At 42.5% G+C, this 24,800-nt stretch overlaps 1 protein-coding gene across 3 annotated transcripts in view; it reads left to right on the forward strand.

Annotated features, from left to right (window-relative positions):
- The window catches only part of VEZF1 (vascular endothelial zinc finger 1), a 62,132-nt gene that overhangs the window by 12,535 nt on the left and 24,797 nt on the right, over positions 1 to 24,800 (forward strand). For all 3 annotated transcript variants that reach the window (XM_089659168.1, XM_089659169.1, XM_089659170.1), the window contains one exon: positions 19,487 to 20,208. In XM_089659168.1, coding sequence (XP_089515294.1) covers positions 19,487 to 20,208 — 722 coding nt within the window. The remainder of the gene's footprint in view (positions 1 to 19,486; positions 20,209 to 24,800) is intronic.

Raw genomic sequence — 24,800 nt, forward strand, 5'->3', positions numbered from 1 at the left:
ACCTCAGCAGTGGCACAGGCTGGTCGCCTCCATGCCACTCCGCATTGATGCAGTAATTCATGCAAAAGGAACTCTGACCAAGTATTGATTGCATACTTTACTGTACATAGACATACTTTTCAGTAAGCCAATATTTCTGTATTAAAAATCTTTTTTGAGATTCTGAATTTTGGGTTTTCACTAGCTGTAAGTCTTAATCCTCAAAATTAAAAGAGAGAAATGGTTGAAATATATCACTGTGTGCAATGAATCTATTTAATGAGTTTAACTTTTTGAATTGATTTACTGAAATTAACTTTTTGATATTCTAATTTTTTGAGATGCACACGTACCTACCTTTCCATTGCTCCTGCCACTGCATTACTTGTTGCAGAAGTTTAGTATTAAAGTGTATCTAAACCAGGGCTCAACGAATCGTATGTCGCCATGGTGGCTAGAAATTGCATCCTGGCGCCTGGGTTCACACACTGCGGCCCATTGACTTCAATATGAAAACGTCTCCCATTGACCTCGATGCAAAACGCCAGTCAATAGCAATCCTATGTGAACACTTATATCCGCATGCTGCTCTACTCTATCGTTTGCGAGTCTGGAATGCACCGGACACTTTTCGTAATGGCACTCAAACAATGCATGTGGATCGCACGTCTGAACCTGTCACAAGTTAGCCTGCAGCCTCTTGTTTGTTTGTCTTACCTCCTTGCTGTTCTTTCACATGTGTGTTTCTCTGTGCTCACCTATGGGCGTCGTCTGCTATTCCCTGGGTTTTATGTGCTTTCCTTTCATCACTTCCTGGCCCGCCTCCTAGCTGGCCTGTCTATTTAAGACATGCTCAGTCTGTCTCACTTTGCCTGAGCACTGTTTGTTGTCTGAGCTCCCATGTGGTCCTCTGAGTAGCCGTTCTAGTATATCTGTGTACCGACCCCGGCTTGTCCCTGACATTCCTCCTATATTGTCTATCCGTGTACCGACCTTGGCTTCGTTCCTGACATTGCCTGTCTTCCGCCTGTCCTGATCTCGGCTAGCCTACTGGATCTCCTGAGTCTACTCCCATCGTACTCTGCTCCTGCTAGCGGTCTCTTCTACCTCAGCTGGGTGTACCTGGGGGCCGCGACCTGGTCCCAGCCTGCTGCAAGTCCATCTCCACCATCAGGGGCTCTGGTGAACAAGCAGGCTGGGGCTTAGACTCCGCGCCCTGGGGAACCCCAAGTTGTGGATTTAGAGCTCACTACCACAGGTGCTGACAGAACCATCTTAGTAAGAACACATATCTAGCCTGTCATGCAAATATGTGAGATTGAAAACGCATCTAAAATCGCATATGTGTGAACCAGGGGTTTTTGGGATCTGTGGTAGAATCGATGTGACCGCAAACGCAGGTTAAAGTGCCATTATTTTCAATGTTGCCTAAGATGTGATGTGACTTTGCCATGATTTTTGCCCGGTAAATCACATTGTGTACAGCTTGTCTCCCAAAAGTTGCCCCAGGTGCTGACAACTCCTTACTACATTACAATAAACCATGGCTTCTAACTTTTTTTTTTTTAGCTGGTTCTTCGATTCAAAGCAAATTTGTCAAGCGCTGATTTAAACCCCTAATCCTGGTCCCTTCTTTGCTATGCTTTTATCTTGTGTTTATAGAATAGACAGCCACTGGTCTCACATGAACAAAAGCAGACCATTGAAGTCTACCCCATCTCCATCACATGGTGGATCAGTTAGATTGGTATCTTACAAAAGAACAATAAGATTCTGGTTTGCGGTCATTTCAGCTGCCATTTCTGGCAAGATCAAAAGCTATTTTCTGTAACTGCTAAAAATGTTAACCTGAAATATGAAAACTAATGCAGCCACCACCTGTAAGGACTGGTAAGATTCATTATATTACATTTTTGGATTTGGATATACTTTAAAGGAAGATTCTTTAATCTTGTGAAGAGACAGCTGTCAAGAAGCTCTTAAAGTGCAGACCATTAAAAGAAAACATGAATACATTTGATGGGAAAGTTTACTTTTTGAGAAGAGTCCATGCACTGTACTAGCAGCACCAGAGCCGATGAGCATCATAATGCACTGTAAAACGTTACTGTAATGTCCACTGTTGGGAGCCAAGTTTGAAAAGATAGTTGTCCCAAGGTTTCAGGGTTTCCAAACGTACTGTCGTCTTAGGCCAGAGTAAGAGAGGGCTGGAACATTAACAGTAAATATAAAGCCATTACTCCCCATTCTAGCTTGTTGCTCATCATAGCCTGTTTCTCTCTTTTGCAATATTGCAACACAGTATCCCTGATTGTAACTTTTGATGTTCATGCCATCTGTCATTACATAATGTTAAACTACAGTCAACCTATGTCTTTATATCTTCTGAAATGCCTGTTAACCACTTGAGCATCTAAATTTTGTTACGTTATACAATGACACTAAAGGCTATTTTATTAACTGCTTCCCGTCTGCCCTATAGCAGAAGTACTGCTACAGGGTGGCACGGGTGCCCAAAACACTGTGTGTGTGTGTGTGTGTGTGATTTAGCATTTTTGGGTAGGGGAGGAGCGTGCGTGCCGCCATTTGCGGCCACAGCTGTCAATCACCTGATCCCAGCCGGTGATTACTCGCCAGCGCCTGGTGATTGACAAGCATCTCTATTTTTTTTGCGCTGATGCTCTTGAGAATTTAATTTGCCAAGTTTTAAGAATCTCTTATCTCTGTGCATATACAGTTGTATTCAAAATAATAGCAGTCAGGCATCACTAACCTGATCAATCACTGTTTATGGTAGAAAGGATATTTCTACATGGCAAATAATTTACTAGCAGGTGTAGTAGTGTAATAGAAATCCAACAGAGACAACAGTCATGACATGCATGCTGCTGATTCTGTGTAATTGAATCACTAATTGAAAGGGGCATGTTCAAAACAATAGCAGTGTGGAGTTCTATTAGTGAGGTCATTCATTCTTTGAAAAACAGGTGGCAATTATTGCCCCTATTTAAGAAAGGAAGGCAGCAAATGTACATGCTGGTTACAGTGCATTTCTCTCTGAAATTCTGAGGAAAATGGGTCGTTCCAGACATTGTTCAGAAGAACAGCGTACCTTGATTCCAAAGTTGATTGGAAAGGGGAAACATATAAACAAGTGCAGAAAATGATAGGCTGCTCAGCTAAAATGATCGCAAATGCTTTAAAATGGCAACCAAAACCTGAAAGACGTGGAAGAAAGCGAAAAACTACCATTCGAATGGATAGAAGAATAGCCAAAATGGCAAGGACTCAGCCAACAATCAGCTCCAGGAAGATCAAAGAAGGTCTAAAGTTACCTGTGAGTACTGTTACAATTAGAAGACGCCTATGTGAAGCCAAGCTATCTGCAAGAAGCCCCCGCAAAGTCCCACTGTTGAAAAAAAAGACGTGCTGAAGAGGTTACAATTTGCCAAAGAGCACATTGACTGGCCTAAAGAGAAATGGCGCAACATTTTGTGGACTGATGAAAGTAAGATTGTTCTTTTTGGGTCTAGTGGCCGGAGACAGTTTGTCAGACAACCCCCAAACACTGAATTCAAGCCACAGTACACTGTGAAGACAGTGAAGCATGGTTGCACAAGCATCATGATATGGGGATGTTTCTCATACTACGGTGTTGGGCCTATTTATCGCATACCAGGGATCATGGATCAGTTTGAATACATCAGAATACTTGGAAGAGGTCATGCTGCCTTATGCTGAAGAGGAAATGCCCTTGAAATGGGTGTTCCAACAAGACAACGACCCCAAACACACCAGTAAACGTGCAACATCTTGGTTCCAGACCAACAAGATTGATGTTATGGAGTGGCCAGCCCAATCCCCGGATCTTAATTCAATAGAAAACTTGTGGGGTGACATCAAAATGCAGTTTCTGAGGCAAAACCAAGAAATAGAGAAAAACTGTGGAATGTAGTCCAATCATCCTGGGCTGGAATACCTGTTCACAGGTGCCAGCAGTTGGTTGACTCCATGCAACACAGATGTACAGCAGTTCTCAGAAACAGTGCTTATACAACTAAAAATTTAATTAAGTGATTCAAAGGAAAGCAAAATCTTCAAACATTTTTCAGTTTATATAGTGAATGTTTGAGTTTGTAAAGAAGAATACAAACACTGCTATTTTTTTTGAACAGTCTAATATTCACTTTTCTTCAATTTTCTTAGAGGAACAACACATTTGATATTTTTCTTCATGTTTTGATTTGGAATAGAATGTATAGTGTTCCCAATGCATTTGTGTGTATGGAAATAAAAGCTATTAGAAGAATTTTGAGCTTTATTCACTTTTTTCAACACACTGCTATTATTTTGAACACAACTGTATGTAGGATTTTGTGATTTAAAAGCCTATGATGGGTATACATGGACTGAAAACTCAGATTCAACACGGTTCTGCAGGAAGTGGCTAAATTTCAGTCCATGTGTACCCCTGTCAGCTCAACAGAAACTGGTCCTGCTGGAAAACCAGCATTTTATCAGCGCCTGCAGCTCTGATCTGTGTATTCTGACGACAGGGGGAAATGCAATAGTACATTGGGGAGATCCCTGCACCCACATCACTTGTGTGGATCTCATTAATCCCCCCCCAATTATACTTGCCTAGGTTGATGCAGCATTGGTGTGTGAAAGACCACTCATCGCTGAGGGCAGAGAGCGCTGTCAGTCACTGTTGGGGCCCCCCCCCCCTTCTCAACTGCCAGTCACCGCAGGGTCTTGGGTTTAGCAACACTTTAATGCATTCTCTGCATTAAGGTGAACAACTTGCTGTGTTCAGTTCCTCTGTCCGTTCCTGTCTTTTCAGAAGAAAAGTTTTATAGAAACCATGGAACCAGTCTGTTTAAATTCAAAATAGATGGGAATTGCCCATTACTGGTCTTAAAATTTCTAAACCGATTTCTTTGAGTACCAAAATTCCATATGAAAGCTACCAGGTAAGGCAGCCCATAGAAGCTCGCATCTCTTTCCTTCCACTACAGGTGATTTCTGCGATGGTTTGTGGTACAAAAAAAATTATCCCCAATCATGTTCCAGGGACAGTACCACTCACTGAACGTGGCCTATTCAAGTTAATAGTCATGCCTGAACAGTGTGTAGGGTTGTGGCGTGCACAGGCGCTATGTTTTTGAAGACTGACAGCGGGTGCAGGGAGAAGATCCTCTGCCTGCTTTCACAAGGGGACCTGGAGCTTGTTACACCCTAAATATGGGTGTAATGTGTAACATGCTCCTGAAGGTGAATTAATCCTTTAGAGCTGGGTGCACTGCTTCCATTTATTTATTTATTTTTGGTGTGTGTGTTCAGCCAGTGGACTTAATAGGGGAAAAGAAAGATGGATACAGGAATCTCCCCCCACTGTGCTATTGTATTCTGACATTCCCCTTTTGTCAGAATATACTGACCAGCGCTACAGCCATTGGCTGCAAACTGCTGATCGAAAGAGGTTTTCAAGCTGTACTGTTCGACAGAAGCACATCATAACAATGAGCTACTGTCGATCTGGGAGGGCTACCCACAGATTGGAATTCAGCCGATCCCTGTTGATCCGTGTGTACCCAGCTTAACCGCTTGTGCTCCAGAGGATTTAACTCCCTTCCTGACCAGCCCCCTTTTTTTTTTTTTTTGTTCAGCGCTACGCTTTCAACTGGTAATTGCGCGGTCATGCAATGCTACACCCAAACCAAATTTATCTCCCTTTTTCACACAAATAGAGCTTCTTGCCATGGTATTTCATCACCTGTGTGCGGTTTTTTTATTTTTTGCGCTATAAACAAAAAGATTGACAATTTTCAACACTCCCCCCCCCCCCCCCCCCCCAATATTTTCTCATTTCTGTCATAAAATGTATCCAATAAACTCAAATTTTCTCATAAATTTAGGCCAAAATGTATTTTGCTATGTCTTTGGTAAAAAGAATCCCAACAGGTGTATATTAATTTGTTTATTTGAAAGTTATAGCATCTACAAATGGTGATATAGATATTGGAATTCACACCATTTTTTGTTATATGGCGCACTTGCCTACCGGGCACTTTTACCCCCCCTTCATGCCCAGGCCAGTTTTTCAGCTTTCAGTGCTTTCATACTTTGACAATTGTGCGGTCATGCAACACTTTAACAATATGAAATTTTTATAATTTATTTTCACACAAATAGAGCTTTCTTTTGGTGGTATTTAATCGGCACTGGGTGTTTTTATTTTTTGCACACTAAACAAAGCAAAAAATGTGTAAACTTTAATAGAAAAACTTTTTTTTCAAACAGGTAATTTTTCTTCTTCACTGATGTGCGTCGATGAGGCTGCACTGATAGGCAGCACTGATGGGCACTGATGAGGTGGCACGGATAGGCAGCACTGGGCACTGATGAGATGGCACTGGTGGGCATTGATGAGGAGGCACTGATATGCAGCAATGATGGGCACTGATAGGCTGCACTGATGAGTGGACACTGACTGGTGGCACTGCTGATCTGCTGTGACAGCGTGAGGAAAGTGCTGCCGATAACTGGCAACAGTATTTACTCGGTGATCTGCTGTGTCAGTGGACACAGCTGATCATGTGGTAAAAGGCCACTGTGATTGGCCTTTTAACCTCATCATGTGATCAGCTGTGGAGGGTGCGTTCTGGGAGGATGTCATGACACCCTCGCAGAACTAGCCAACCGTGCTGTAGCCGTCATTTGGTTATAGAGCGGTTGTGAAATTAACTGCCAATTGCGCAGTCATGCAATACTGAAAAAAAAAATCCCAATAACTGCCTATTTGGTTTGTGTGAAAGTTATAGCATCTACAAACTTTGGTATAGATAGAGGAATTTTTATAGTGGAGCTTTTACTTTCTGTCTATCACATTTCTTCTGCTAAAATGCCAGGGCAGTACAAACACTCCCAAATTTCCCCTTTTCAGAAAGTAGACACCTGAAGCTATCTGCTGAGAGGCATGTTGAGTCCATGGAAGATTTTTTTTTTTTTTTTTTTCCCCTCCTACAAGGTTTTGTAAAATTACAATTTTTTTTTTAACACAGTTGTCACTTAAATGATATATTTCTCACACAAGCCATAGGTATATATGGAATTACACACCAAAATACATTCTGCTACGTCTACTGAGTATGGGGGATACCACATGTGAGACTTTTTGGGAGCCTAGCCACATACAGGAACCTGAAATCCAATGACCACTTTGAAAGCTTGAAGGTGCGTAACTTCCTCATTTCACTTCCTCACTACCCATTCACCATGCCTCTTATTAAATTCCTCGGGGTGTCTACTTTCCAAAAAGGGGTCATTTGGGAAGGGGGGGTTTGTACTATTCTGGCATTTCAGGGCCTCTGAAACTGTGATAGGTAGTCAGGAAGCTTAATGAGGTATCCCCATACTCTTGAGAAGTAGCAGGATGTATTTTGGGGAGTAATTCTACATATACCCATGGCATGTGTGAGCAATAAATCATCTTTTTTTTTTTTTTTTTCTTCTTTTTTTTTTTCTTTTTCTTTTTTTCTTTTTCTTTGTTAATCAAATTTTTTTCATCATTTTTGATAAACTTGTGGTAAAAATGTAATTCTTCTATTGACTCAACATGCCTCCTAAGTAAATAGTTTGGGGTGTCTACTTTTCAAACTCGGAGGGGGGGGGGGGGGGGGGGTTTATGCTCAGCAGTAGAAGCTTATGCCACACATCACTCACTGTTCTAACCACCTGAAGACCAAGCCTTTTCTGACACTTTTTGTTCACATGAAAAAAAAATCAGTATTTTTTTTTTCTTGGAAATTATTTTGAACCCCCACACACATTTTTTTTTTACAAACGTTTTTTTTTTTTTATTGAAAAAGCAGAATACAAAGACTGCTTCAAAAAAAGTAGCACAAAGAGAAAGGTACAAACGGGTAATTTTCAGTGACAATCACAAAATAAAAATCAAGTACATGAATTAAGTATATAACAATGCTGGTATATTAACGGCACTTCTCACAAAAATCGAAGACCGATCTGGATTAGGTAGACATTCAATCTAACTGCAGATATTGATGTATCTTCCAACCATCCCATTTATTGTTGAATAAATGAATCCTATCTAATAAAGTGTAATGTATATGTTCCATGAGCATGGCCATATAAATTTTCCGTAAAACAGAAGCTAATGGGACTACAGGTGATTTCCAAGGCAGGGCTATGGCCCATAGAGTGGAAATGCAGATGGTATGAACTAGGTTCAACAAACTGGCAGGGACCCCCGGAATGGATGAATCCCAATAAACAAATCTGTAGCGAAAGAACAACCAGAGAGCCAAAGCGCAGGCAACCTCCGATATCCTACACCATATCAGGGAAAGACCAGGACAGGCCAAAACATGTGCATGAGAGTTCCAGCAAGGCCGCAACCCCTAAAACAGAGGTGAAAAACTCCCGGGAACATAACAGGTAGTCTGGAAGGGTATAGTACCAATGGGTTAAGAACCTCAGGGGCCGTCCCTCGGACCAAAAGGGATTTAGAACCCCTTCGTATGTTATCCAACATGGAGTCCCAGGCGTCATCCGAAAATGTGACTTTACAGTCAAGCTCACATTCAATCTATATATGGGGGGAGGTGTAAGCATCCAGGAAAAGGTGAAAGTCTGAAATAAGGTGGTGTCAGACAAAATGGGAACTAAAAGAGTTACGTATTTGTAGGTAATGATAATATTCGCAAAGTGGGGCATCAAAGAGGGTGTGCAACAGGTCAAAAGAGATAAAGTTTGTCAGTCTATCAGGGCTCAGTTGTACCACCACCAAATAGTAGAGCCAAACATTAGGGAGGCCAGGCCCCCTGCCCGTCGTGATTTGTATAAAACTAGAGAGGTAAAACGAGGACGTTAATTCTGCCAAATAAAGTTATTAACCACCCGTTGGAAGTGATCAAGAAACGATTTAGAAACCGATATTGGGAGCGCCCTAAAAAAAATAGGAGTTAGGTAAGATGTTCATTTTCACCACCATGACTAACCAAAAACGAAATGGGGTACTTATTGCCAAATTTTGAGCAAGGTATGAAGAAGACTGGGCACACATGGTGGGTAATTGGCCGCAAACAGTCCAGAATCTCTGGGTGAAAGATAAACACCTAAATATGGAATCCAGTCTGTGGCCCAACGAAATGGAAAAGTACCACGGAGGGACTCGCCTAAGGACTGAGCAATATTGATGGGCATAGCTACTGATTTAGAGAAGTTAACAGACCTGATATGGATGCAAAATCATTCAACAGGGAACATAAATTAGGCAACGAGAGAGAGCATAACTTCATTAGCATACATACATACATAATTTGAATTGAGAGACCGAAAGTGGGTATCATGAAATATCACAATGTGACCTTATGGCAATGGCTAGGGGCTCCAAAATCAATGCAAATAGTAGGGGCGAAAGCGGGTAACCCTGCCTGGTGCCCTTATGCTGGGGTAAAAAAAAATCAGAATTGCAACCAGGCATTTTAATACTAGTTTGAGGAGAGTTATATCATGCCTGTACACCTGAAATAAACTCATTATGAAATCCCATACGCTGTAAAAGCAAAAAACCGAAATGGCCACAGGACACTATCAATTGCTTTATTAATGTCTAAAATAAGTAATAAGACTTCTTTGGAATGCAAATTAGCATCTTGTATGACATTCAGAGTAAGTCGCAAATTATCCGTAATGAGCCTATTTGGAATCAACCCGGATTGGTCAGACGAAACTAAGGAAGAGATTATAGGGGCCAGTCTATGCCAAAATGCGACTAAAAATCTTCAAATCGTTATTTATAACCGAGAGAGAGGTCTATAATTTTGTGGTAAAAAGTGATCTTTTAAGGGCTTGGGCAACAGGGACATGTTAACTAAGAGCATCTCATCAGAGAACCTATCCACCTGCAAAACCCCATTAAACATTGCCACCAAATACGGAGCTAGAAGAGGGGCAAAGTTTTTATAATAGCTAGCTGGGAACCCATCTGGGCCTGGGGCCGTGGACCGCTTCAAAGTATTAATTACCCTAAGGACTTACTCCAGCGTACATGGGGAGTGAGGGGAGCGGTATAGACTCAAACCAGGATTCAGCCACGGGAGAAGCGGCCGTACGCGGAGAGGCTAATAGGGAGAAATAGAAATCTTTAAAAATATCCAGAACCTCTTGAGGCAATGAGGAAATACCTTTTTTACGTAATTTATATACACGAGGAGGACGAAGTGATTAAGTTTGCGGGCAAACATCGTAGAGCCCGAATTACTATATAATAATAAGGACTCCTTAGACCAATGCAGTACTTTCTCAGTTTCCTGGGACAGCAGGGTATTAAGCTCAAGGCGCTTTTGGGCTATCATATGCTTATTCATCAAAGACGGGTTACCGATATGAGTTCTATAATGGATTTCCAGCTCCTTGGTAAGCATCTGGATCTGCCGCCAATGTGCTCTATTCCTAGTGGCTGCCATAAAAATAAGGCAGCCTCGAAGAACTGCTTTGTGCGACACCCATAGTATGGCCGAGGAAGTGTCAGAAGTGTTCTTTAGCTGAAAATACTCCTGAATTGACTTAGCTACTTCCTCACTTGTGTCGGGGTCGGTGAGCATAGAGTTAGTCAGCCGCCAGGAGTAGGGAGTGTCACCTATAAAAGTGATAGACAATGGAACTACGTTATGATTGTCGCGAGTGGGTTTATCTGCAGTGGGTTTAGGACGTAATGCTGTGTGTAACCGATCACAAGCGAAAGCTTTAGACTCCTGATCTGGAAGAAGGGACTTTCGACTTTCTTCACAACTTATCAATCCCCCACCCATTGTTCACACCATGCTTAGGCCCAAATCAGTATTCAATCCCACACATTCCAAGGGTCCCTACTTAGAAAGCTTCTACAGAGTGGTCTACTCAGAATTCATTAAACTATGTAACCCCAGCCAACAATATTCCTCTTCAAATCACAAAAAAATGAAAAAGAATCCATTACTACCTTGTCCAACAACAAGAATATTCTCAAACCGGCCAACAATGGTGGTGGCATTGTACTTTTCAATACTACTGATTTATATAGGTGAAGCCCACAGACTCCTCCACTTACCTCAAATTAACCAAAGACCCGCTACCTGAATTCAAACAAGATGCACTATTACTAACAAACAGCCTTACTTGAGGGAGTCATCACCAAACAGGAAACTTTTTATCCAAGGACTTCTACAACACCCCGTACTTCTATTTCCTACCCAAAGTGCACAAAACCCCAAATAACCCACCAGGAAGACCAATTGTAGCGGCCACAGGGAGTATCACCAACGGTTTTTCCCAATAGATTGACCACTTCCTACAACCCCTGGCACAGGCTCAACATTCATACATCCAAGATAGTGGACATTTGTTAGAATTACTTAAAGCATACACCTGGGAACCCAAATATTGTTGGGTCTCATTAGATGTCTGTTCATTATACACCTCGATACCTCATGACGTAGGCATCACGGCCATCCAGCACTATCTATCCTTGGATCCATCACTCAATCCCAGACAATCATCTTTTATAATAGACGCCACCACATTTTGCCTCAAACATAATTATTTCACATTTAACCCCGACTTTTACCTACAAACTCTGGGCACAGCCATGGGAGCCAACTTTGCACCCTCATATGCCAACCTAATTATGAGCTTCTGGGAGGACAAATACATATGGCGCAACAACCCCTTTGCCACACACATCATTTTTTATGGCCGCTATATAGACAGTCATTTGGGATGGCCCTATGAAACACACAGACCAGTTTGTAACCCATTGAAACTCCAATCCCTTTGGTCTATCCTTCACCTCCACTCACCACAAAGACACGTTAGTATTCCTTGATCTTGAATTATATCATGACAATCTAAAAATACACACAAAGAATCATTTTAAACCCGTATCTGGCAACTCATACCTCCACTTCAACAGCTGTCACCATCCCAAATGGATCCAGAATATACCAAAAGGACAATTCTGTCTTAGACAAAACTGCACCACAGACTCAGATTACAACCTCCAGAGCGACATTCTAATCAAGAAATTCCAAGACAAAGGTTACCCACACAAGTTGGTAGATGACACCTACTCCTTCTACCGAGAGGGCAGATCCCCAACAAATAACAGTATAGAGCCTTTAAACCAGGTCAGATTTATTACCAAATTCCACAAAAACTTTCATTGGCCGATACTACTACAGGACCCTCATCTAATAGACATTTTAGATACAAAACCAAAATACACTTACCTCCGAGCCACCAATCTTAAAAATAGACTTGCCCCTAGCAAATACAACCCACCTACCAACACATCCAACACACTTAGCCTCGTACCCATTGTAGGTATGTACAGATTTAATAAATCTCTATGCAAAACTTGTCAATTTGTTAAACGTGGCCAAAATACCTTCACCTCAAAAGGAAAAACCTACACACTAAGAGAATTTGACAATTGCTCCACCGACCATGTTATTTATTGTTTATCCTGTCCCTGTGGCCTCTTATATGTGGGGCGCACCATCGGACCCCTCTGCGCCAGATTTGGCAAGCACAGACGTCTCATAGAAGATGGTAAGGACAAACACAGCGTTCCCCGCCATGTTCTGGAATATCATCAAAAATCCTCTGAAAGATTATTGGGGAAGGATTCTAAAATCCAGACTTGTAGGTAGTCAGAGTCTGAACGCTTCAATAAACTTTGTTCACAAGAAACCTATTGTCTATTTATATTAGACACACTGTCCCCAGGTGGACTCAATGAGGAATTAGACATTAACACCATATTATAAACACCACAACTTTCTAGTCTAAATTCAACCACCATTTTTATTCCTGTATTTTTCACCGATTCATTTTTATTTTCACCTTATTTTTATTTATATTTTTTATATTTTTTTTATTTTAATCTTCACTTACAATTATCAATAATTTTTTCTTTTATTATCTACTCCTATATCTATGCATCATCCCCCTGCTATTCCAACTCTCTCTCTCTATAATTATCTTTATTATATAATTTTGTTATTATACCTATACTTTATTACCCACATAAATCCCCTTTTTACTTACACCTAAGGGAGGATTATGCATAGTCTTATTATCATTATATTACCAATATGTTTATTATTATTACCACTATGTTCGTTATTCCAATTAATACTATGATTACTACTATTATTAAGCCCTTTATGTGCTATAACCTCATCACACCATTTGCAACCATTCTGTCATGCCACTGAATGTACCATCTGTTTACCACTGTTATTCCATTGTTGCAAGGTGATCCCCATATCCCATACCACTCACCATGTACCTCCATTTTTATTATATAATTTTATTTTTATATTTATTTTTATTATTTTTTTTAATATATATTTTAAATTTTTATTTATTTTTTATATTCTTATCTCATTTTTACTCAAATTTTAATTTTTACATTTTATTCTTACCTAAATAATCTTTCTAATATCTTGATCTAAACTTCATACACAAATTTAAAATTTTGAATTTCAAATTTTTATTTTATTTCTTACTTTCACTTTTATCTTTATATTTTATATTATATTTTTATTTTATTTTCTTTCTTTTATTGTATTTTTTTTATTTTTAATTTTATCCTTATTTTTATTGGATCATATTTTTCTTGGATCGTAATTTTCCATATTTCTATTTTCTTTTTTGTTTATTCTATTTTTCATTTATTTCATTTACTCTTTTTCCCAATATCCCACATTTTTACATTAACATTTTTTTTTATTACATTTGTATTTTCTTTCCTTTCTGACATTTCAGAATGTCCGTGACTTTCCATCCACTTCAATCCTCTTCACCTTACAACAATGGCAAATTAGTTAATTAGTATATATTCATCCTCGCACCTCCACCTCCCCCTGCTTGACAAAGGAGCGCACTTCCGCCTTTCCCGGCTAGCGCGTGCTCCGAAACGCGTTGCAGTGCACCTTGCGTATCTGACGTCATCGCAGCCACGCCGCCGCTGCGTTCCAGCGTGCGTTCCACCGGCTCTGAGGGAGGACGTGCACGCCGGCTGGCCTCACAGCTGTTCCCCTCCAGCCACCACGCTGCTCCAGCGGCACGCTGACTTCTCCATACCCCACACAGATGACAGCTCTTTACCTTGGATACCCACCTACTGATGGTTACACCAACCACGGTTTTTATGCCAATACTTACCTCATTATGTGAGTATACCTACCTGTATACATGAATAAAGAGATATACTGCACTTAGAGGCGCTTCTCTCACTACACAATGGAAACTGACTGCTGGAAAACATATGTTAAGAAACGTCTGTTTAGCCGTGTTTGCATAACGCGTTTATGCGTGTTTGGTTTAGAAGCGTTTTTTAAAGAAAAGCACAGGAGAACCTCTAAATGCCCAGAATACACTGAAAAGTGGTAAATTATTAACTATTTCAGAGAAATACAGAGAGTAGAAGCAGAGACAGCAGTATGTGTTGAGAGATGTGTTTGAGATTAGCTTAGGTGTGAGTTGCTCATTAACATTTCTTTTGTTTCCAAAGGTGAGAAGGTGTCTGCATGACAATTTTGAGGTGTGAATGGTCATTGACATATCTTTTGTTTCCAAGGGTGGGAGAGGTCTGAGGTGTGAGTTGGTCATTACAATGTGTGACAAGCTTGGTAGGAACATCCTGTGTTCGGCGTTTTGACGATCTGAGTACCTTTCTTCATGATGAAAAAAGGCTTTAGACAGCATGGGGAACTGGAAGAGTTAAAAAAAAATTTCAACCGCTTATAAATGCGATTTGCCACGTTTACAAGTGTTTTGCTTTTGAAAAGCTGATAAAATCGATTGCTGAACGCAAGTTTTTTGTGTTCAAAAAAACTGTAAACTCAAATGACTGCATATGACTGTAAACGAAGATGTGTACATGGACACATAGGAAATCATTAGGGTGAGTTCAGGGGCTGCTGAAAAAAACGCTGAACAGTTCCTAAACATGAGTTTATCAGCTGCAGTGTACATGAGCCCTAATTGGCTCCTGTCTAAATTGGCCCTAGTATGTGCATGATTGAAAGTACGGTGAGAATTAGCATCAAGTGGTAAAACTTTTACAGCACAAAGACACTCGCTTTTTTTTTTTTTTCTCTTTTAAGGGCTTTTTAGCCCAATTTTATTTAAAGGAAAGTTCCATACCATATATTTCCCATGCAGGGGTATCCACCATCAAAACATATGAAACAAATATTCAACCTCCTGGCTCTCTCAGGTATACAGCCCCTCGTTGCTCTGGCTCCCACCTCTCCTAGGTGGAGCCCTCCTGACTCCTGCGGAATGACCTCCTGTCTGCCTAGAACCATGGTTAGGCCTCTACAAAAAGGCCTGCACACATCTGTGCAATTAGTGTGCTGGGGGTTAAGAACAAATGGACCCAGGATTGGAGATTTCATCCCTCCCAGATCACTTTGAAATCTCCAGGCTCCAGATTCCAAAATGGACTTTACGAACAAATGAGGAAACTGAAAAGACAGTTTCCTCTGCACTAAATAAACCTTATGGAACCCCTCAACCTGTTGACAATCCTGGGATATAACCTTAATTCTCACAGTGACAGTGCCAAGAACTGCCGCTAAAATAATAAAAAATAAACGTGTGTACGCACGCACACCCCCCCCCCCCCCCCCCCCGGCTTAGTGGTTAGCATGTCTGCCGTGCAGTAAATGGGTCATGGGTTCAATTCCCAACCATGCCTCCTGCATGGAATTTGCATGTTCTCCCTGTGCTTATGTGGGTTTCCTGCGGGTACTCCAGTTTCCTCCTACTCTCCAAAGACATGCTGGTAGGTTAATTGGCTCCTCTCTACATTGTCCTAGTTTCATCCCTGGCCATGCAGGATCTCCTGCATGGTAGGAGTTGGGGAAAGACCTGACAACCTACCCTGTACAATAATTGCTAAGAGAATTCATGGAAAAAGTCACGAGTGACGGTCCATGCAATCGCCAAGGTTTGGATACGACTGAATGGATGTATGTATGTATGTATATATATATATATATATATATATATATATATATATATATATATATATATATATATATATATATACAGTCATGGCCGAAATTGTTGGCACCCTTGATATTTTTCCTGAAAATCAAGTATTTCACACAAAAAAGGTATTGCATTAACACATGTTTTGCTATACACATGTTTATTCCCTTTGTATGTATTGGAACAAATATAAAACAGAGGCAGAAAAGCAAATATGACATAATGTCACACAAAACCCCAAAAATGGGCTGGACAAAAGTATTGGCACCCTTAACTTAATATTTGGTTGCACACCCTTTGGAAAACATAACTGAAATCAGTCGCTTCCTATAACCATCAATAAGCTTCTGACACCTCTCACCCGGAATTTTGGACCACTCTTCCTTTGCAAACAGCTCCAGGTCTCTCTTATTGGAAGGACACCTTTTCCCAACAGCAATTTTAAGATCTCTCCACAGGTGTTCAATGGGATTTAGATCTGGGCTCATTGCTGGCCACTTCAGAACTCTCCAGCGCTTCTTTGCCATCCATTTCTGAGTGCTTTTTGACGTATGTTTGGGGTCATTGTCCTGCTGGAAGACCCAGGATCTTGGACGCAAACCCAGCTTTCTGACACTGGGCCCTACAGTGCGACCCAAAATCCTTTGGTAATCCTCAGATTTCATGATGCCTTGCACACAGTCAAGGCACCCAGTGCCAGAGGCAGCAAAACAACCCCAAAACATCATTGAACCTCCACCATATTTTACCGTAGGTACTGTGTTTTGTTCTTTGTAGGCCTCATTCCGTTTTCGGTAAACAGTAGAATGATGTGCTTTACCGAAAAGCTCTATCTTGGTCTCATCTGTCCACAAGACGTTTTCCCAGAAGGCTTTTGGCTTACTCAAGTACATTTTGGCAAACTGTAGTCTTGCTTTTTTATGTCTCTGTGTCAGCAGTGGGGTCCTCCTGGGTCTCCTGCCATAGCGTTTCATTTCATTTAAATGTCGACGGATAGTTCGCGCTGACACTGATGCTCCCTGAGCCTGCAGGACAGCTTGAATGTCTTTGGAACATGTTTGGGGCTGCTTATCCACCATCCGGACTATTCTGCGTTGCAATCTTTCATCAATTTTCCTCATCCGTCCACGACCAGGGAGATTAGCTACAGTGCCATGGGTTGCAAACTTCTTGATAATGTTGCGCACTGTGGACAAAGGCAAATCTAGTTCTCTGGAGATGGACTTGTAACCTTGAGATTGTTGATATTTTGCCACAATTTTGGTTCTCAGGTCCTCAGACAGTTCTCATCTCCTCTTTCTGTTGTCCATGCTTAGTGTGGCACAGACAGACACACAATGCAAAGGTTAAGTGAACGTCTCTCCTTTTTATCTGCTTTCAGGTGTGATTTCTATATTGCCCACACCTGTTACTTGCCCCAGGTGAGTTTACAGGAGCATCACATGCTTGTAACATTCTTATTTATCCGCAGTTGTGAAAGGGTGCCAATACTTTTGTCCAGCCCATTTTTGGAGGTTTGTGTGACATTATGTCGAATTTGCTTTCTTTCCTCCCTTTTTTTGTTTTGTCCCAATACACACAAAGGGAATAAACATGTGTATAGCAAAACATGTGTTAATGCAATACGTTTCGTGAGAAATACATGATTTCCTGGAGAAATATCAAGGGTGCCAACAATTTCGGCCATGACTGTATATATATATATATATATATATATATATATATATATATATATATATATATATATGTATGTGTTCATATTCCCTCTGTTCTCACTGCATGTGAGCTGGGGAGGAGAAACGTCACTACACTGATCTTTTGAGTGCATTGCTGTGCAGGGGGGGCTGTGTCAGCAGAGATCTGACTATTGGAGGAGAGCAGGCTGAGTTCCCAGCATAGCTAGAGAATTGACCATGCTGTGCTCTCGTTCTTAGAATGGTTAGTTTTTAATAGGAAGGCAGAGGGACTGACAGGATTTCACATAAAAGAGAACAGGACACTTTTTCATACAAGTACATATCAGGAATATGAAATGTTGGGTTTACATATTTTTTAAATTTGCAATGGCAGCTTTGTTGAAACACCACCTATTTTCTGGTAAATTGACCCTCAACTAAGTCACCGGTCACACCGATGTGATTTAAAATCTCGTGATTAGTGTTCGATTTTGGGTGTGATTTCTGCTACTTGTGAAGATTTTGAACGATTTCTTGCAATTTGCAGTAGAATTTCCATGATATTCTATGTATGTGAAATTGCGACAAAACTGCAGAAAATGCAATGATGACCTGTATTTGTATTTTACATATACTGTATGTTAAATGCTTAGGTTTGTTGGGGGGGAGTATTTCAGAGTTTGTTTTGGTTTTTTTTGTTTTGTTTTGTTTGTTTTTTTCCCTACTCTTGACTTTGGTTTCCAGTTTAGGTGAGACTTCTTTTCTAAATCTTCTACAAGAGCAGCTGAAAGTAAGTTGTCAAATTGGAGTTACCCACTTGCTCTCCAGAGGATTTGCCCCCCTTCCTGACCAGGCCACTTTATTTGCGATAAGTCGCTGTTAACTTTAACAATTGTGTGCTCATGCAGCGCTATACAAAAATTAAATTTATGTCCTCTTTCCCCCCCCCCCCCCAAATAGCTTTCTTTTGGTGGTGTTTGATCACCTCTGCATGCAGTTTTGTTTTTTTTTTTGCTCTATAAATTTAGGCCTAAATTTAATTCTGCTACATGTCTTTGCTATAATTCCAATACATGTTAATTGGTTTATGTGAAAGTTTTATAGCATCTACAACTGGCGGTATATATACTGGAATTTTTTTTTTATATATATAAAATATATACTAGTAATGGCGCAATCGGCAACTTATAGCGGGACTGTGGTGGGCATTCTGATACTGGGGGGAACTGACATCCCCAGTGACACTAATACAGTGATCGGTGTTAATAAAAATTACTGACACTGTACTAATGACATGGGGCAGGAAGGGGTTAACTTTTCGGTGATCAAAAGGTTAACTGTGCTGTTTGTGTTTTGCTGTGTGCTCTTTTACTAGGAAGGCATTCTGTTTTGTATCTCTCTGCTCTGCTGTGCAGAGAGATACAAAACAGCATGTCCATGCTGACAGGAGAGAGACCTGTGTTTGTTTACACACAGGTCTTTTCCCTGTCAGCTTTATACTGCAATTGCCGAGTGCTGGACTGGCGATGTGATTGACATCCCTAGCTGCCAATAGCGCCCTACCTGGAGATACAAATCCCGTGTGTATATATGCGTGATTTTGTGCAGCCTTGCCGCCCTGTATCAGTACATCTACTATACGGCGGGGGACAAGTGGTTAACTCATTTTCTCTAGTCTGTGCATCTGTATGCTTATATTGCACTTGTAGGTGGAATGTAAAAGATTGCAGAAATGTTTCTAAATCCATTTTTCTTTCCAGGCTCACGAAGCTTCACACCACCACCATCACCACCACCATCATCACCAACAACAGGCTGCTCAAAACAGCTTGCTGCCGTTATTGGGAGCACCAGTTGAGCCTCCTGATCAAAAACCTATGTTACCTTTACCTATAACTCAAAAACCTCAACCTCCTCCGGAACCCCTTAAAGAGCCTATTGTAATAAAGAAAGAAAAATCTAAAACCTCCTTTGTGTGCACATATTGCAGCAAAGCATTTAGGGACAGTTACCATTTGAGGCGCCATGAATCTTGCCACACAGGAATTAAGTTGGTGTCACGGCCAAAGAAAACACAAACTGCGCCGGTTGTGCCACTCATATCGACTATTGCTGGAGACAATAATAGAACATCCTTGGTTTCAACAATTGCAGGGATCCTGTCCACTGTTACAACATCATCTTCATCTACAATTCCTAGTGCAAGCACTAGCATCCCAACTATGCCAGTTCCTCAGCCAGTGAAGAAGCCTAGCAAACCTGTTAAGAAAAACCATGCCTGTGAAATGTGTGGAAAGGCCTTCAGGGATGTTTATCATTTAAATAGGCACAAGCTTTCCCATTCAGATGAAAAACCGTTTGAATGTCCAGTCTGCAATCAACGTTTTAAAAGAAAAGACCGCATGACCTATCATGTAAGATCGCACGAAGGAGGAATTACCAAACCCTATACATGTAGTGTTTGTGGGAAAGGATTTTCAAGGTATGTAATTTTTTTACTCCGAAATATGCTGTAATCCCAAACTCTGGGCACTTCTAAAATATCAATGTCCATCTTCCCAAATGATGCAGAACATAGTCACTTTACTAGCCAATGATGTAATTCACAGGAATATTTACCTTGCTCTGCAGTCTCCCCTGTTGCTTTTTTCTGTTCCCAATTTTTTTTTTTTTTTGTGGACATTGGGTACAATGCAGAAGCATTGGAAACCCCTGGTCCTGAATTGTAACATTATTACATAGGAGTAGGAAGGAGAGTGCCGGAATAAACTGTTGGCTGCCACAGAGTTTTGGTCGTCTGTGTTACTTCATCCCCTAGTAAATAAACATTACATTCTGTATCAGCTTAAAGAAGGGGGGGGGGGAATCATTGGAGTTTAATGCTTATATGCCTGGTGTTCTCCCTTAAGCTGAACATGCCCTTTAGGGTCAGACACAGCTCTTGTCCAAATTCAGCAGGAATAGGCTGAAGTTTGATCCCTGTAAGGGCCAGCATTACTATTCATTATAGTGGAACTAAACTGTATCTGAGCACAACAAACTGAAAATACTATTTTAATTTTTTTTAACCAAACCAAATTCACCCATCCATCCATGTCACCCTGCTTTATTTTGATGATAAATAACGTAAAAAATAAACCCACCTTGTGACATTTCTATTCATGCTACCTTAAAGTGTTACTAAACCCACAACAGTAAAATCCATCTGTATATGCAGTAAAGCATGCTTGTTATATTAAATGTGGAACTTCAGGGGTTAATCCTCTGTATTATTATTATACAGGATTTATATAGCGCCAACAGTATGCTCAGCGCTTTACAATATAATGGGAGACAGTACAGCATCAATACAGTTCAATACAAGAGGGTTAGGAGGGCCCTGCTCCTTGGAGCTTACAATCTAAGAGGGAGGGGCTAGTGGTACAAAAGGTAATAACTGTGGGGGATGGACTGGTAGGGGGAATAGAATATTCCATTATTAGCTGAGGGCAGGATAGGCTTCCTTGAAGAGAGGGGTTTTCAGAGATCGCTTAAACGTGAGCAGAGTAGGTGAATTGTGTAAAAAAGCTGTTTGATCCTTTCTTCTCTGTTCCTCCACTTTTTTTTCAAGTGACCACCTCTTATCTCCAGACTGAATTGTAGGCATGCACATGCTCAGTCTGGTGTGTATTGCTAGAGGTGTTTTTTTTTTTTTCTTGGGAGCGTGCATGTGATCAGCATTGTCCAGACACAGGTCAGAGGATTTCCATCCTCACAGAGCAGAAAGAAAACTCTTACAAGCTTTAGCTAGTGCTGGGCTGAACAATGATAGAAGTCACAAGACTGCTCTAACTGCTGATGAGAAAAGGTATTTAGCAGTTTATATTTACTAAAATTATTATTATTATACAGTATTTATAAAGCACCAACAGTTCGCTCAGCACTGTACATTACAAAGGGGGACAGAACATGCGACAGTACAGTACCAATACAATGCAAAACACGAGGGGTTCGAGGGCCCTGCTCTTTCGAGCTTACAATCTAGGAGGGAGGGGATAGTGGTACAGGAGGAGATAGCTGTGGGGGATGGAGTGGTAGGAAGAGTGGAGGAGGTCGGCGAATTAGCAGGGGGTGGGGTAGGCTTCCCTGAAGAGGTGGGTTTTCAGGGTGCACCTAAAGGAGAGGAGAGTAGGTGATAGTCTGATGGGTTGGGGCAGGGAGTTCCAGAGGATGGGTGACACCCTGGAGAAATCCTGGAGGCGGGCATGGGAGGAGGAGACCAGGGAACTAGAGAGAAGGAGGTCTTGTGAGGAGCGGAGTGAGCGTGTTGGGTGGTACTTGGATATTAGGTTGGTGATGTAATTTGGGGCAGTATGGTGGACAGCTTTTTATGTCAGTGTTAGGATTTTGAATTTGATCCATTGCGCAATCGGAAGCCAGTGGAGGGATTGGCAGAGGGGGGTAGCGGAAACGGAGCGGTTGGTAGGGTGAATGAGTCTGGCTGCCGTATTCAGGATCGACTGAAGCGGGGATAGCATGTGGCGAGGCAGGCCAGTGAGCAGGGAGTTGCAGTAATCGAGTCGTGATATGATGAGGGAATGGATGAGCTGTTTAGTGGTTTCTGGGGTTAGGAACGTGCGGATTTTGGCGATGTTGCGGAGGTGGAGTCTGCATGAGTTTGTTAATGATTGGACCTGGGGCTGCAAGGATAGGAGTCCAGAATGACACCAAGTACTCTGGCCTGCGTGGCGGGTCTGATAGTGGCATTGTTGGACGTGATGGAGAAGTCAGTGGGGGGGTGGTGTGCGGGCTGGGGGGGAAGACTAGGAGCTCGGTTTTGAAGAGGTTCAGTTTAAGGTAGTGGAGCGACATCCAGCCTGATATGTCATTCAGTAGGTTTGTGATTCGGGCGGAGACTGAGGGGGTGAGGTGAGGGGTGGAGAGATAGATTTGTGTGTCGTTGGCATAGAGGTGGTAGTTGACGCCGTGAGAGTGTATGAGTTTGCCAAGGGAGGAGGTGTAGATGGAGAAGAGAAGGGGCCCAAGAACGGAGCCTTGAGGGACCCCAACAGAGAGGGGAAGGTGGTAGTATTATAGGTAATGCTGAAAGAGCGTTGTGACAGGTAGGATGAGAGCCAGGAGAGAGCGGAATCTTGGAGGCCGAGGGAGTGCAGTTTTTTGAGGAGGAGGGGGTGGTCGACTGTGTCGAAGGCCGCGGAGAGGTCGAGGAGTAGGAGCACTGAATAGTGGCCATTAGCTTTGGCGGTTAGAAGGTCGTTGGAGAGTTTGAGTAAGGCAGTTTCGGTGGAGTGGAGGGGACGGAAGCCGGACTGCAGGGGATCGAGGAGGTTGTTGTCGTTGAGGTGAGAGCTTAGGCGAGTGTAGACTAAGCGCTCGAGGAGTTTGGATGTCGATGGGAGCAGGGAGATGGGTCTCAGGTTGTTCGGGTCATTTGGGATCCAGGGAGGGCTTTTTAAGTATGGGGGTGATGTGTGCATGCTTCGGAGGGGAATGTGCCGGGAGAGATTAAAGATGTGGGTGAGGGAGCGTAGGATGGGGGTGGGGGGGAGGTCATAGGAGTTGTGAGGGGATAGGGTTGAGGGGGCAGGTAGTGAGGCAGGCAACAGAGAAGACCTTGGAGACCTCCTCGATGGTAGTAAGGTCGAAGGTGTGGATTGTTGAGGGGGCTTCAGTGTGAGGAATGTTGGGTGGGGTGGAGGTGGAGGTCAGAGCAGTGGTGGGGCCGTGGGAGAGGGGTGATGAGGAGGTAGCTATGTGAGAGTGGACAGGGTTGGAGGGAGTTTGAGCAGCGACGAAGTCCCTGTGGATTGTGTCAGTCTTGTTTTTGAAGTGATTGGCAATCTCAAGGGCGGTGAGTGAGGTGCTGGGTGGAGGTGGGGGTGGAGAGAGTAGAGAGTTAAAGGTGGAGAAGATTCGGCGAGGATTGGAGGAGAGGGTCTTGATGAGGGTCAGGAAGTAGGCTTGTTTGGCGGCGTGGAGGGAGGAGGTGTAGGTGTGGAAGGCAGATTTCTAGTCGGTGAAGGCTTATTGGGATCTGGTTTTGCGCCAAAGTCACTCCAGGGCACGACTGTGTCGTTTGAGAGTTTTGGTATGATCAGTCTGTTGTTGTATGATCAGTTTGTGTGGTTAAATGCGCTAGTGAGTCAAGGGCTGTTGACAGCGCGGCATTATAGGCAGTCATAGCCAGGTCGGGGCAAGACGGGGAGGATGCTGTGATGGAGTTGATCAGCTGCAGAGTGGAGGGGGACAGGGTTCAGGTTGCGGCTGGTAGTAGTATGACATTTGCAAAATAATGCAAAATAATTGCATTTCCATGCTGTGTGTACTGTGGCAGACCAGATATAGATATGGATGCAGGGTCCTGGGTTTAGTAACACTTTAAGGGCAGATGATTCATGTGGCAGAAGGGTGTGCTTAGCTGAGAGATCCCCTCCTGATGGCAGGAAAAAATTGCAATGAAGAATTCTGGGATGTATGACAGACTTTTGGCATAGGCCAGAAACCAGGAAGCAACCTAAAAAAATATAAAATATACCTTTTCTATCTATTAAGGTTAGCAACATAAGGATTAAAAATTGTCAGTGTTTGAGAGAGCTTAGTTCTACTTTACATAGTGCAGCTACATCAGGGGTCCTCAAACTACGGCCCACGGGCCACATGCGGCCTGCCGAGCACATTCATCCGGCCCGCCAGCAGGGGACACTAAGTACAGGGGCGGGCAGGGGACTGCTGTCTCTTTACCTGGCTCCGGTCCCAGTCCCACGACGATTCAGTCCAGGATGCGCTGCTCCTTCACTCCGGCCGCTCCCTCACTCGTGTCCGCGCTGCCGCTCGGCTCTGCCTAATCACCGGTGATTGGGCGCCAGTACTGTAGCTCAGGAAAGGCACACAGGCAGCCAATCACCGGTGAGGAGGCGGAGCCGAGCGGCCCCACGAAAATCAAGGGAGGGAGAGGCCGAAGTGAAGGAAGGAGGACAGCTGACCGCCCGGTAAGTGTGCCGTACAGATGGTGCTGCTGCAACCAGGTAGGTGCTGGAACAGGGGTCGGCTAGTTAAGTGTCATTGCTGTCAGTG

The sequence above is a fragment of the Staurois parvus genome, unplaced genomic scaffold (assembly GCF_062004578.1).
Source record: "Staurois parvus isolate SC_StPar_1 unplaced genomic scaffold, SC_StPar_1.0 ptg001134l, whole genome shotgun sequence".
NCBI lineage: Eukaryota > Metazoa > Chordata > Amphibia > Anura > Ranidae > Staurois > Staurois parvus.